The 13,244-nt window shown below is 42.6% G+C and overlaps 1 protein-coding gene across 1 annotated transcript in view; it reads right to left on the bottom strand.

Annotated features, from left to right (window-relative positions):
• Positions 1-1,831: 1,831 nt before the first annotated feature.
• Positions 1,832-13,244, bottom strand: part of BMP7 (bone morphogenetic protein 7) — a 123,105-nt gene continuing 111,692 nt past the window's right edge. The window contains exons 6-7 of the mRNA XM_069750946.1: positions 6,235-6,345; positions 1,832-2,514 (exon numbers count right to left, since the gene is read on the bottom strand). Coding sequence (XP_069607047.1) covers positions 2,365-2,514; positions 6,235-6,345 — 261 coding nt within the window. The 3' untranslated portion in view covers positions 1,832-2,364. The remainder of the gene's footprint in view (positions 2,515-6,234; positions 6,346-13,244) is intronic.

A 13,244-nucleotide genomic window follows, 5' to 3' on the forward strand; every position in this document is an offset into this window, starting at 1 on the left:
GTCATTGTCCTGTATCCCAAGTGTCAGTGTCATTGTCCTGTATCCCAAGTGTCAGTGTCATTGTCCTGTATCCCAAGTGTCAGTGTCATTGTCCTGTATCCCAAGTGTCAGTGTCATTGTTCTGTATGCCAAGTGTCAGTGTCATTGTTCTGTATGCCAAGTGTCAATGTCATTGTTCTGTATGCCAAGTGTCATTAATCAGTACTCCAAGTTTCAGGTTGTCAGTAACCTGTACCCGAAACATCATTATCCTGCACCCCATGTCAGTGTCCTGTACTCCATGTCAGTGTCCTGTACCCCAAGTCTCAATGTCATTGCGCCTTACCCCAAATGTAAGAGCCATTATCCTTTCCCTGAAGTGTCTGTGTATTAAATCCTTAACTGCACACCCTTGTCACATTGTGGTCTGTTCATCAGATGGTTACGTGACCAAATGTTCTAGTACAACCCACTGAATAATTCTTCACATCTGATTACTTTCAGAGGGATGAATTATGGGTAGTGGAGGAATTTTACTCTGTGTAATGTAATCTAGTCATGACTGTATACGTCACATATATTCCATTGGGGACAAACCAGACCAAACACAACTTGATTTGCGCTGGGGTCTGAGAGAGGTGAAGGCTCAGCGGTCACATTTAAAATTCTTTAGTGAAGCATCTGGTGGAAATTTAGAAGGTCACAAAGCAGAGTTATTCTCAGAGTCACCTTACCCCATCATCAATCATTATTAGGTGCTCCATGTTGGAGAGGTGGGTAATCTACGCCCATGGGACATGTGCAGGTCAGGGTGAACCTCTAAGTTACCCATAACTCATGTCAGTAGCAGCCAGTGTGAGGAAACACTTTCTCAATGTTCCTGCATCTGGATTAACCAATGAAGTACTGCCAGATGGTAGGACCAACTTCAGAGAAATATCGACTCCATATAAGTGGCAAATAGAGCTCTGTACATTATGCTGCAGTAGTACATTATTTGGGGAGCGTAAAATACCTAGTTCCAAACATCTGTCCACTTAGGTCTAAAACATTGACACTGAAAATATCATTAACCTGCGGAAGGTCTTCCAACGAGACAATGCTAGACTAGTAAGCACCATCTTGTTAATCCATCAAGACACTTGCGTGTTGGATTAGCAGAATGTCCTTACTATCAGTTACCATGATCATGATTCATGTCAACGAGTTACCCATTGTAAATTCATAGGAAACCAGTTGGCATAACTTGGCATCTCTAAATTGCCGCAAACCGACATCATCTTCGAAGGATCATCTATAGCCTCTTTATTCTAGCAGTCAGACACTGTGGTTCTTACAATGCCAATGACAGATCCCCCGAACCTTCATCTGCTTTCAAGTTTTCGGAATCTTTGAGTAAATCCTCCAACTAAAAAGGATACAATACTTGATGATATATGTATCCAATGGGTCCACCTTTATCTCAATTATAGTGCCACTGCTTTATTGGGAAATCCACCATCTTACAGTGGGGGAAAGTAAAGATGCACCATTGACCATTTTTTCAAGTACCAATCGCTCATCCTGATCTAAATATTGAGATTCCCCATGACCTAAACATTTGCATTTCTGATGTTAATGACTCTTTTACTTCTAGACTTCAGATTCAGGTTCTCAGCTCAAGGAACACCATATACATTGTTCCTGATCTTCGAGTTATTTCAACTTGTCTCTTATGGAAATTAAGAGAAAGGCTGATGGCATAACTCAGTGCCCTAGAGACATGTGAGGGTCTCCAGTTAATGAACCTTCCCTTTGTAGGTAAATCCATCCAAAAATGTGACAATGGGATTGGTTTTAGTACCTCAAGATGTAAAGGAGACTGATTTATTTCCATTCTGTACAAGGACATGATTCTGCGGCTCTGACACCAGCAGCAGACAACCGCATTAGTATTGTCTTTGTTACTATCTATCACCTCATTTTGAGGAAGGTCTCATGTATGGACAGCTGGTGACTTCAATCTGACGCAACAGACCAAAGTCAAATGTCTTCAAATATCAATCTTCGTTTTGTGTTGACAGCTAGAAATAAGATTGGAAAATCGTCTAAATCCAAGAATACTGTGAACTCCAAACTCAAGGCAGAATGTGAAGTGGACGTATGACTGCAGAATGTTTTATCTCCCTGTCTGTCCCAGAAAATAGTACAGAACACATAACGATTGTGTATCGCTCATGGGGCAGAACTGGAGCTGGTTCTCAATCCTCGGCTGTGACGAGAAGCTATGTCCAGAATGAGACGAAACACGAGTGGACAGGACCTCAGTGGTCGGATGAGACAGGTGAGTGCAGGAGGTTGTTTTTCACTGGTTGGATCGAATATGGCTGCGGATCTTTCTCACTATTAATGACATCCGCAGGTCCTGACCACCATGTTCCTGTATTTTTTAAGTATCACATTAGAGCTGTCGTCAAAATAGAGAACAGATATGGCAGTGAGCTGGGTGGGGGCGCAGCATGGCTTGGGAACGGTGTCCGGGTTTATAAAATGAACCTGTGTGGAGATGGAAAAGCAAATGCTGGTTATGAAGCACTTCACCCCTAAAGATAATACACAGACAGAATGTATATTACTATATGTATATATGTTTATCTATTCCACATATTCCCCCAAAAGTCAGGGGGGTCAGACTGACTGCTGTGTAAAAATGCAAGCGTTGCAGAGTCAGAAAGAAAACCGCTGCTAGTCTGAGAGTTGTCTTAAAGGGAACCTGTGAGCAGGATTGTGCACAGTAACTTACAGACAGTGTCAGGTTGGCGCTGTTATACTGATTAAAATAATACCTTGGTTGATGAAATCCGTCTTGTGTTAGTTGTTTAATCTTTATTTGTAGTTTTCAGTAAATGATATTCTCGTGCTCTGGGGCGGCCTGTGGGCGGGGCTGTGGGCAGGGTCTTTCTGTGCTGCTCTGCTTAGATATTCATCTGTATGGGCTTATGACAGGTCACTGATCCCTCACTGACCTGACACCTATTTTACATACTGTATATAATATTGTGGGGTCACACAAAAAATTACATTTAGCAAAATGTCGACAGCCCCGGCACCTGCCCTGTAGCATGATAAAATGGATAATATGCCTACATGTATTTATGCTTTATTCCTATACTATCGTGGTGTAGAAAAAATAAATTATTATAACCAAAATGGCACCGACGTTGACGCCTGTGCACCATCATCTATCATTTTGATGAAGATATTTTTTTTTACCTCACAATAGTGTAGGAATAAAGCATAAATGCATATAGCCACATGTATTATGTTACAGTGCATGAGCCACCGACGCCATTTTGATGAAGTTTATTTTTTTATTTTGTAACCCCACAATAATATATGTAACATGGAGCATCAGTGAACTGTCATAAGCCCAAAAGGATGAATATAAAAACAGAGCACCACATGAAGACCCGGCCCACAGACCCTCCCATGGGCCGCCCTGGAGCACGAGCATATCATTAACTGAAAACTACAAATAAAGATTACACAACAACCACAAGACTGATTTCATCAACCAAGGTATTATTTTAATCAGTATAACAATGCCAACCTGACAGTGTCTGTAGTCTGCTGACAGGTTCGTTTTAAAGAGGTCAGCACAGAATGAGTGTTCAAACAAAGAACAGGAACTCGGTGGACCCTTAGTGTGCCCAAACATTTACATGAATCTTCACACCTACTTGGTTTCCCTCTATCTCCACCCACTCTTCTTTGATTGACAGCTATGGCTTTATAGAGAAAGAAAAGAGCAGGTGCAGACCAAAAAGAAGTAGGTAGGAAGGTACATTTAATTGTATGGCAGTACCAAGGGTGCACTGAGTGCCTGTGCTAGAAATGAACAGTCTTTCTGAGTCCCTTTAAAGGGTTATTTTCAAGTTGTCTCTTTCATCTCCTGGTCTCTGGCAGGGTGGGCTTTCCTCCTTGAGTGACAGTGCTGGTGAGAAGCAGAGCTGTAGGATTAGTACAACTATAAAGCTTAGCACAAGTCCTGCTGTAACACTTTTAGCTATCAGTGGTTTGTTCTGAAATGTGCCCTGTTATTAGTATATTTAGATATTGAAATAATAGGGCATTTTAACAAGTACAGAGTTCTGAACATTGGCAGCCATGATTAGGAGAACTCGTCTAGGAGAAGCCAATGCTGAAGCAAGGCGATTTTGCAAGATTTATAGCAGCAGCTTGTTAGCATCTAAGAGGCAAGGGGAGTGAGGTGAGCAGATAACTGCTATGTAGAAATCAATGGGCTGGAAAGAGGTGGCTGGTATGTAAATAGTTAACCTCTCTACTGGAATGTAGCTACTGCACACTCTCAGTCTTGCTCTGGGCATGCACTAGATTCCAGGCTCTGCAGACCCAGCTTTGCACTATGTAAGATAAAGTCTCTCATTGCTGGAGAATGACAGCAGCTAGAAAAAGCAAGGCAAGTCAATTGCAAACTTGACTATTTTAATGCTGTCTAACTAACTTAAGCAATTTAATAGCATGTGAATACACCTTTAATTATAGGGAGATGTCTAGAAATCTACATTAAAAAGATTGTTGAAAATTTGAAAAACAGGACTGCTTTCTATAAAACCAGTGCTAAATCTGTCTATAGGCCGTATTGTACAATGGCTCAGCCCCACCCATTTCAATAAGGCTCGACAGCATTACCAGACATATTCCATTGACAGATATGGCACTGTTTCTGGAAAAAGGCAGCCATGTGTTTTTTTAATCCTCAACAACTTCAATATAGGGTATAAAGATGTTAAGTTACTTTTTTTTTTTTAGGCTACTTTCACACTAGCGTTTTTTTCAATACGTCGCAATGCGTCGTTTATGGGAAAAAACACATCCTGCAAAGTTGTCTGCAAGATGCGTTTTTGCCCCATAGACTAACATTAGCGACACATTGCAACGCATTGACACACGTCGCAACCGTCATGCGACGGTTGCGCCGTGTTGTGGCGGACCGCTGGGAGCAAAAAACGTTACATGTAATGTTTTTTGCTGCCGACGGTCCGCCATTTCCGACCGCGCATGCGTGGCCGGAACTCCGCCCCCACCTCCCCGCACCTCACAATGGGGCAGCGGATGCGCTGGAAAAATGCATCCGCTGCCCCCTTGTGCAGGCATGTACCACGGAGGACAGAGAATGAACTTCAATCCAATATTGCAGCCAGCATGCAGCCAGCGGGTAAGGAAAGGATGAACCAAACACCCGAAAACCCCGCCCCTATGGCTGAAGATTGTTCCCTCCAAATTCAGGTGACACAGTCCCTTTAAACTTATGTAGTTTGGGTTAAAAATAATTTTTTGCAATTGGGATTCTTTAAGAATTTTGTAGTCTCTGGCTTTTAAAAAGGTTTTTGTTTTCCAGAATATTGCTGGCTGCTCTGCTCTTTGTTGATAGGCTGTAGAGCATATGACCGCTGCAGCCAATCATTGGGTTCAGCTGCTCACTTACACAATCTACATCAGTAGAGCTACTGAAGTCACTGATTGGCTGCAATGGTCATGTGCGTTGTTGTTGTGACATTATTGCCACTGATAAGACCAGAGCAGGGAGGGGGGAACAGCGCTGGGAGTTTATTATTTTCAGCAGCTACACCCCTAGATAAAAAATGTTAAAGTTTTCCCGAACAATTCATATAACTGAGAATCTGTCAGTTTTGAATGAGAGATTATAAATCTTATCTCCCTTCTTTACAGCTCCTCTCAGCTGATTTGCGACCACATCAAAATTAAACTCAACTATGGCCTGTGGTTACAAATAAGCAAATAAAAAAACAGATAAAAAGTGTTACAAACTCTGTGTCAGAATAGTAGAGTCCCAGTTAAAGGGGTTATTCACGACTGGACAACTTCTTTTCAATATCCCTAATACGGCAAGTAAGATAAAAATAAGTACATTTGCCTCCCAGACCGGTTATGCTCCGAGCGCTGTGTCCCCCTCTTGACATTTTTTATATCACGTGAGTTCTGGAGCTCATCAGCAGATACTGATTTTTTTTTTTTAATTATTAGGAATATTTGGGACACTGAAAAGGTATTTTACAGTAGTGAACAACCCCTTTAACTTCTGCAGCCAGTAATGTGCAGGGAAACAAAGAGTCTGTGAAATCCACATGGTGCAAACTTTTTAAAGCAGCACAATTGCAAAAATAATTTCTAGCCTTTACCCTTTAACCTCATGACCTATATTGCGTGTGCATACAAGAATGTTAAACTTACCAGTGTTTGTACAATAGCGTGGTTTGTCGCATTCATGTAGGAATTTAAAGGAAAAGCGCACTCTCCTTCGCAGTAATATGCAGCGTAACCTTCGGGAGCGATGATCCAGTCCTGTGTGAAACGAACAGATTATTTACACTAAATCACATGGATTTAGTTGATTAATTTCCAGTGAATATGGTCTATAAAGGTTGATCTCTGACTTTGGCAAATTAGTACATCTCAATGGTAAATGTTTCCCAGCGTTAAGCTATTTGCTTTAGAGTTATTCCTTTCTTCATAGATGGATATTGTCAGATAGAGCTTGTATCAACAAGCAAGTTTGCAATTTACTGTTTATTAAAATATGCAGACATTCTTGAGCTGTTAACACTTTCTTAGTTTATAATGTGTTGCCTAGGAAACCGATCACAACTGCTGTCTAGCTTGCAAGCACTGCACTGAAGCTGGCCGGGCGGTCCTGGCCTGTTTCAGAATAGCCCTCCCTAGCTCAATAGAAAAGATCATGTAGGCACTGCACCTGCTAGCAGCCCATTGCACTTGAACTTGTTACTGTACTTCCCTATCTGATTAACTATCAGGAAGTAGTCTGCTTTATATGAGCATTAGCCCTATCCCACTGTGGACTAGCCCCAAACATTAACTGTATCTTATCCTATGACAGAGAAATGACAGAAAAACGACTGGCACATCCAAACTAGTGTGAATAGGTGCATACCAGGAGCAGCTACCTCCATACACAATATACCAAAATTGGCCAAATTCTGTGCAAAGCGTCTCACAAATATTTTTGCTTTTGCTATTCATATTTCATGTATTTCATATTCGACATGCTTTGGCACGATAGAGTGCAACCTTTTTTTGTATATTGTATATGGAGGTACAGTAGCTGCTCCTGGTGTGCCCCTATTCACACTAGTTTGGATGTTCTGTCAATTCTATGTCAGCTTACTGATTGAGCACTCCTCCCTTCACCATGTGGTTTTTAATTACATCTAATCATCACACTTGGTTCCGGCCAACCCATATGTGTAGGCTTTACTGAGAGAGGTGTCCACATTCACCCATGCATACAGACATTAGCCTTAGGTAAGTGTTCACATTTGGACAGGGAGGTCAGGGACCCATCAAATTAATGAGACCACCTTGACGATGGTTGATGGGCTCACACTATTTGGCCAAATTCTGCGCAAAGCGTCTCACAAATATTTTTCCTAATGTTCAAAAATCCATTTTGCTATTCATATTTCATGTATTTCATATTCAACATGCTTTTGCACGATAGAGTGCAACCTTTTTTTGTATATTGTATCTTGTCCTATACCTTCAGCTACCTACAGTTACTATCCTATAACAGTATGTACTAAGCCTATTGTCTTTATCTTATGTCCTAGATCCTAATCTATATGTTACCATATGCTGTACACTACCATATCAGAGTCTATTCACATTATACACTAAAACCACAGTACATAGTTATACTAAATATATATAACGCATAACATTATCTACATGGCGCAATTGGTGTCTTCAGGGAAAGGAATGGACAGTTATTGTCCACACCTCTTACATTCCTCCCTTCTTTAAACATGGTCGTTCTCAACCATTTTGGGACTCAAAAAACATCAATGAAATTCATACACTTAACATAGATAATACTATAAAACAAACGTGCTCTGCCTTCAGGGGTATATAGTGTCCGTAACCGGAGATTCACTGACCACGGAATAAAGAGCTCAAGTCTCTTGGCCAACATAATAACAACCGCCCAACAGTCGATGGTTGCATACCAAGTCCTCCTCCTGCACAATATTTGAATTATTTAGTCCTCTCGGGTTAGAACTAATGTCCATTCGAGTCCATGTTTCCTTTCAAACAATGGCCCTTAAGTCCATATAACAATGGCTCAACAGTTCATGAGCGCAGTCTGTAGGTCAGGGATACAGTCCGTATAGGACAAAATCTATAGGTGTAGAACCCATTTTCAGCGCAAAGTTCCTCAACCAGTGTGATATGAAAGGGGCAAAATAAACCTTTGGCCGCCCGCGGCCAACAACAAGGAGTGCCGGACCGATGGGTCCTAGACGCACAAAAACGTTCGTCTTCCTGGAGTTCCAAGCTCCTCCAGACAAATATGCTAGTCCCAAACATTAACAGTATCTTATCGTATACTTTCAGCTAACTACAGCTACTATCCTTTAACAGTATGTACTAAGCCTATTGCTATTGTGCTTATCTTATGTCCTAGATCCTAAGCAATATCTTACCCTATGCTGTACGCCACCATATTCATGTCTATTCACACTATACACTAAAACCACAGTACATTTTTAATACATTTTCTATATTTCACATGACATATATATATATATATATATATATATATATATATATATATATATATATACTAGACGGTGGCCCGATTCTAACGCATCGGGTATTCTAGAATATGCATGTCCACGTAGTATTTTGCCCAGCCACGTAGTATATTGCACAGCCCACGTAGTATATTGCCCAGTCACGTAGTGTATTGCCCAGCCACGTAGTATATTGCCCAGCCACGTAGTATATTGCCCAGCCACGTAGTATTTTGCCCAGCGACGTAGTATATTGCCCAGCCACGTAGTATATTGCCCAGTTACGTAGTATATTTCCCAGTGACATAGTATATTGCCCAGCCACGTAGTATATTGCCAAGTTACGTAGTATATTGCCCAGTGACGTTGTATACAGAACAGAGCCACGTAGTATATTGCACAGCGACGTAGTATACAGCACAGAGCCACGTAGTATATTGGCCAGTCACGTAGTATATTGCCCAGCTATGTAGTATATTGCCCAGCCACATATGTCACAGGTTAAAAAATAAAAAATAAACATATACTCACCTTCCGAGGGCCCCTTGTAGTTCGGTCACATGACCGTGACGTCATGGCAGGTCATTCTCGCGCAGGACCTGTGATGACGTCGCGGTCACATGACCGTGACGTCACGGCAGTTCGTTCTCGCGCAGGCACTGTGATGACGTTATGATTACATGACCGTGACATCATGGCAGGTCCTTCTCCCATACCATCCTTGGAACCTGCCGGAGGTCACCGGAGCGTCGCGAAAGGTGAGTATATAATGATTAATTTTTTTATTATTTTTAACATTAGATGTTTTTACTATTGACGCTGCATAGGCAGCATCAATAGTAAAAACTTGGTCACACAGGGTTAATAGCGGCGGTAACGGAGTGAGTTACCCACGGCATAACGCGGTCCGCTGGCATTAACCCTGTGTGAGCGGTGACTGCAGGGAGTATGGAGCGGACACCGACTGCAGGGGAGTAGGGAGGGACTAATCGGACTGTGGCCGTCGCTCATTGGTTGCGGCAGCCATGACAGGTAGCTGGCGAGACCAATCAGCGACTTGGATTCCATGACAGACAGAGGCCGCGACCAATGAATATCCGTGACACAGAAAGACAGAAGGACAGAAAGACGGAAGTGACCCTTAGACAATCATATAGTAGATATATATATATATATATATATATATATATACACACACACACTACAGTTCAAAAGTTTAGGGTCATTTAGAAATTTCCTTATTTTTGAAAGAAGAGCACAATTTTTTCCAATGAAGCTAACATTAAATGATTCAGAAATACACTCTATACATTGTTAATGTGGTAAATGACTATTCTAGCTGCAAACGTCTGGTTTGTAATGCAATATCTTCATAGGCATATAGAGGCCCATTTCCAACAACCATCATTCCAGTGTTCTTATGGTACTTTGTGTAAAAAGGATAATGGATGGTTAGAATACCCTTGAAAACCCTTGTGCAAGTATGTTAGCACAGCTGAAAACAGTTTGGCTGATTAGAGAACCTATAAACCTGACCTTCCTTTGAGCTAGTTGAGAATCTGGAGCATTACATTTGTTGGTTCCATTAAACTCTCAAAATGACCAGAAAGAAAGAACTTTCATGTGAAACTCAACAGTCTGTTCTTACTCTTAGAAATTAAGGCTATTCCAAGCAAGAAATTGCCAAGAAACGGAAGATTTCCTACAACGGTGTGTACTACTCCCTTCAGAGGAGAGCACAAACAGGCTCTAACCAGAGTAGAAAGAGAAGCGGGAGGCCCCACTGCACAACTGAGCAACAAGTAAAGGACATTAGAGTCTGTAGTTTGAGAAATCGATGCTTCACAGGTCCTCAACTGGCAGCTTCATTAAATAGTACACATAAAACGCCAGTGTCAACGTCTACAGTGAAGAGGTGACTCCGGGATGCTGACCTTTAGAGCAGAGTGGCCAAGAAAAAGCCATATCTGAGACAGGCTAATAAAAGGAAAAGATTAATATTGGCAAAAGAACACAGACATTGGACAGAGGAAGATTGGAAAAAAGTGTTATGGACAGATGAATCCAAGTTTGAGGTGTTTGGATCACACAGAAGAACATTTATGAGACGCAGAACAATTGAAAAGATGCTGGAAGAGTGCCTGATGTCATCTGTCAAGCATGGTGGAGGTAATGTGATGGTCTGCGGGTGTTTTGGTGCTGGTAAAGTGGGAGATTTGTACAAGGTAAAAGGGATTTTGAATAAAGAAGGCTATCACTCCATTTTGCAACGCCATGCTATACCCTGTGGATAGCGCTTGATTGGAGCCAATTTCATCCTACAACAGGACAATGACCCAAAGCACACCTCCAAATTATGCAAGAACTATTTAGGGAAGAAGCAGGCAGCTGGTATTCTATCTGTAATGGAGTGGCCAGCGCAGTCACCAGATCTCAACCCCATTGAGCTGTTGTGGGAGCAGCTTGACCGTATGGTACACAAAAAGTGCCCATCAAGCCAAACCAACTTGAGGGAGGGGCTTCTGGAAGCATAAGTTGAAATTTCTCCAGATTACCTCTGCAAATTAACTGTTAGAATGCCAAATGTCGGCAATGCTGTAATTGCTGCAAAGGGAGCATTCTTTGACAAAAGCAAAGTTTGAAGGAGAAAATTATTATTTCAAATGAAAATCTTTTTTCCGAAACTTGTGAATGTCTGGACTAGATTTTAAATTCATTTGGCAACTCATTTGAATAATAAAAATATGAGTTTTTCATGGAAAACACAAAATTGTCTGGGTGACCCTAAACTTTTGAACGGTAGTGTATATATATAACAGTTATTGTGAAAAGTTAAGCAGGTTGAAGATTAAATGATCTACAAAAAGCCTAAAGTTATATATGACACATTTCCTTTGCATTTTAGGCAAAATATATACACTGCTCAAAAAAATAAAGGGAACACTTAAACATCATAATGTAACTACAAGTCAATCATACGTCTGAGAAATCAACCCATCGAGTTATGAAGCAACACTGAATGTGAATCAATTTCCCCTGCTGTTGTGCAAGTGTAACAGATAACAGTTAGAAATAGTAGGCAATTAGCAAGACAACCCATAAAAAGGAGTGGGTTTACAAGGGGTGACCACAGACCATTTCTCTGTTCTCATCCTTTTTTGGCTGTTTTTGTCACTTTTGCATTTTGTCATTGCTCTCACCCCTAGAGGTACTGTACAGTAACATGAGGTGTTATCTACAACCCACAGAAGTTGCTTAGGTAGTGCAGCTCATCCAGGATGGCACATCAATGCAAGCTGTGGCAAGAAGGGTAGCTGTGTCTGTCACCACAGTGTCCAGAGCAGGGAGCAGATACCAGGAGACAGGCCAGTACACCAGGAGACATGGAGGGGGGCGTAGGAGGTTCAACAACCAAGCAGCAGGACTGCTTCCTCCTCCTTTGTGAAAGGAGGAACAGGAGGAGCAGTGCCAGAGCCCTGCAAAATGACCTCCAGCAGGCCACTAACACCCATGTGTCTGCTCAAACTGTCAGAAACAGACTCCAGGGCCTGACGTTTACAAGTGGGTGTTGTGCCTACAGCCCAACATCATGCAGGGCGATTGCCATTTGCCAGAGAACACCAAGATTGGCATATTCGACAATGGAGCCCTGTGGTCTTCACAGATGAAAGCAGGTTCACACTAAGCACATGTGACAGACGTGACAGAGTCTGGAGATGCCGTGGTGAGCGTGCTGCTGCCTGTAACATCCTCCAGCATGACCGGTTTGGCAGTGAATCAGGATTGGTATGAGGAGACCTTTCTTTGGAGAGCGGCACAGCCTTCCATGTGCTAGCCTGAGGTACCCTGACTGCTAGTAGGTACCAGAATGAGATCCTCAGATCTATTGTGAGACCATATGCAGGTGCGGTGGGCCCTGGATCCCTTCTTACGCATGACAATGCTTGGCCTCATGTGGCTGAAGTGTGTCAGCAGTTCCTGCATGATGAAGGAATTGATGCTATGGACTTGCCTGCCCGTTCCCCAGCACTGAATCCAATCGAGCACATCTGGGACATCATGTCTCATTCCATCCACCAACGCCGCATTACACCACAGACTGTCCAGGAGTTGATTGATGCGTTAAACCCCTTCACGACATGCTCCGTACTAGTACTGCACATGTCGCTTCTCCACCTTTGATGTGGGCTCCGGCGCTGAGCCCACATCAAAGCCGCGACATGTCAGCTGTTTTGTACAGCTGACATGTGCATGCAATACCGGCGAGTGGAATCGCGATCCACCTGCCGCTATTAAAGGGAACCTGTCACCCCCAAAATCGAAGGTGAGCTAAGCCCACCAGCATCAGGGGCTTATCTACAGCATTCTGGAATTCTGTAGCTAAGCCCCTGATGTAACCTGAAAGATGAGAAAAAGAGGTTAGATTATACTCACCCAGGTTTGTTCCCGCTGCGGTCCGGTCCGATGGGTGTCGCGGTCCGGTCCAGCACCTCCCATCCTCTTACGATGACATCCTCTTCTTGTCTTCACGCTGCAGCTCCAGCACAGGCGTACTTTGTCTGCCCTGTTGAGGGCAGAGCAAAGTACTGCAGTGTGCAGGCGCCGGGAAAGGTCAGAGAGGCCCAGCGCCTGCGCACTGCAGTACTTTGCTCT

The sequence above is a fragment of the Ranitomeya imitator genome, chromosome 2 (genome assembly GCF_032444005.1).
Source record: "Ranitomeya imitator isolate aRanImi1 chromosome 2, aRanImi1.pri, whole genome shotgun sequence".
NCBI lineage: Eukaryota > Metazoa > Chordata > Amphibia > Anura > Dendrobatidae > Ranitomeya > Ranitomeya imitator.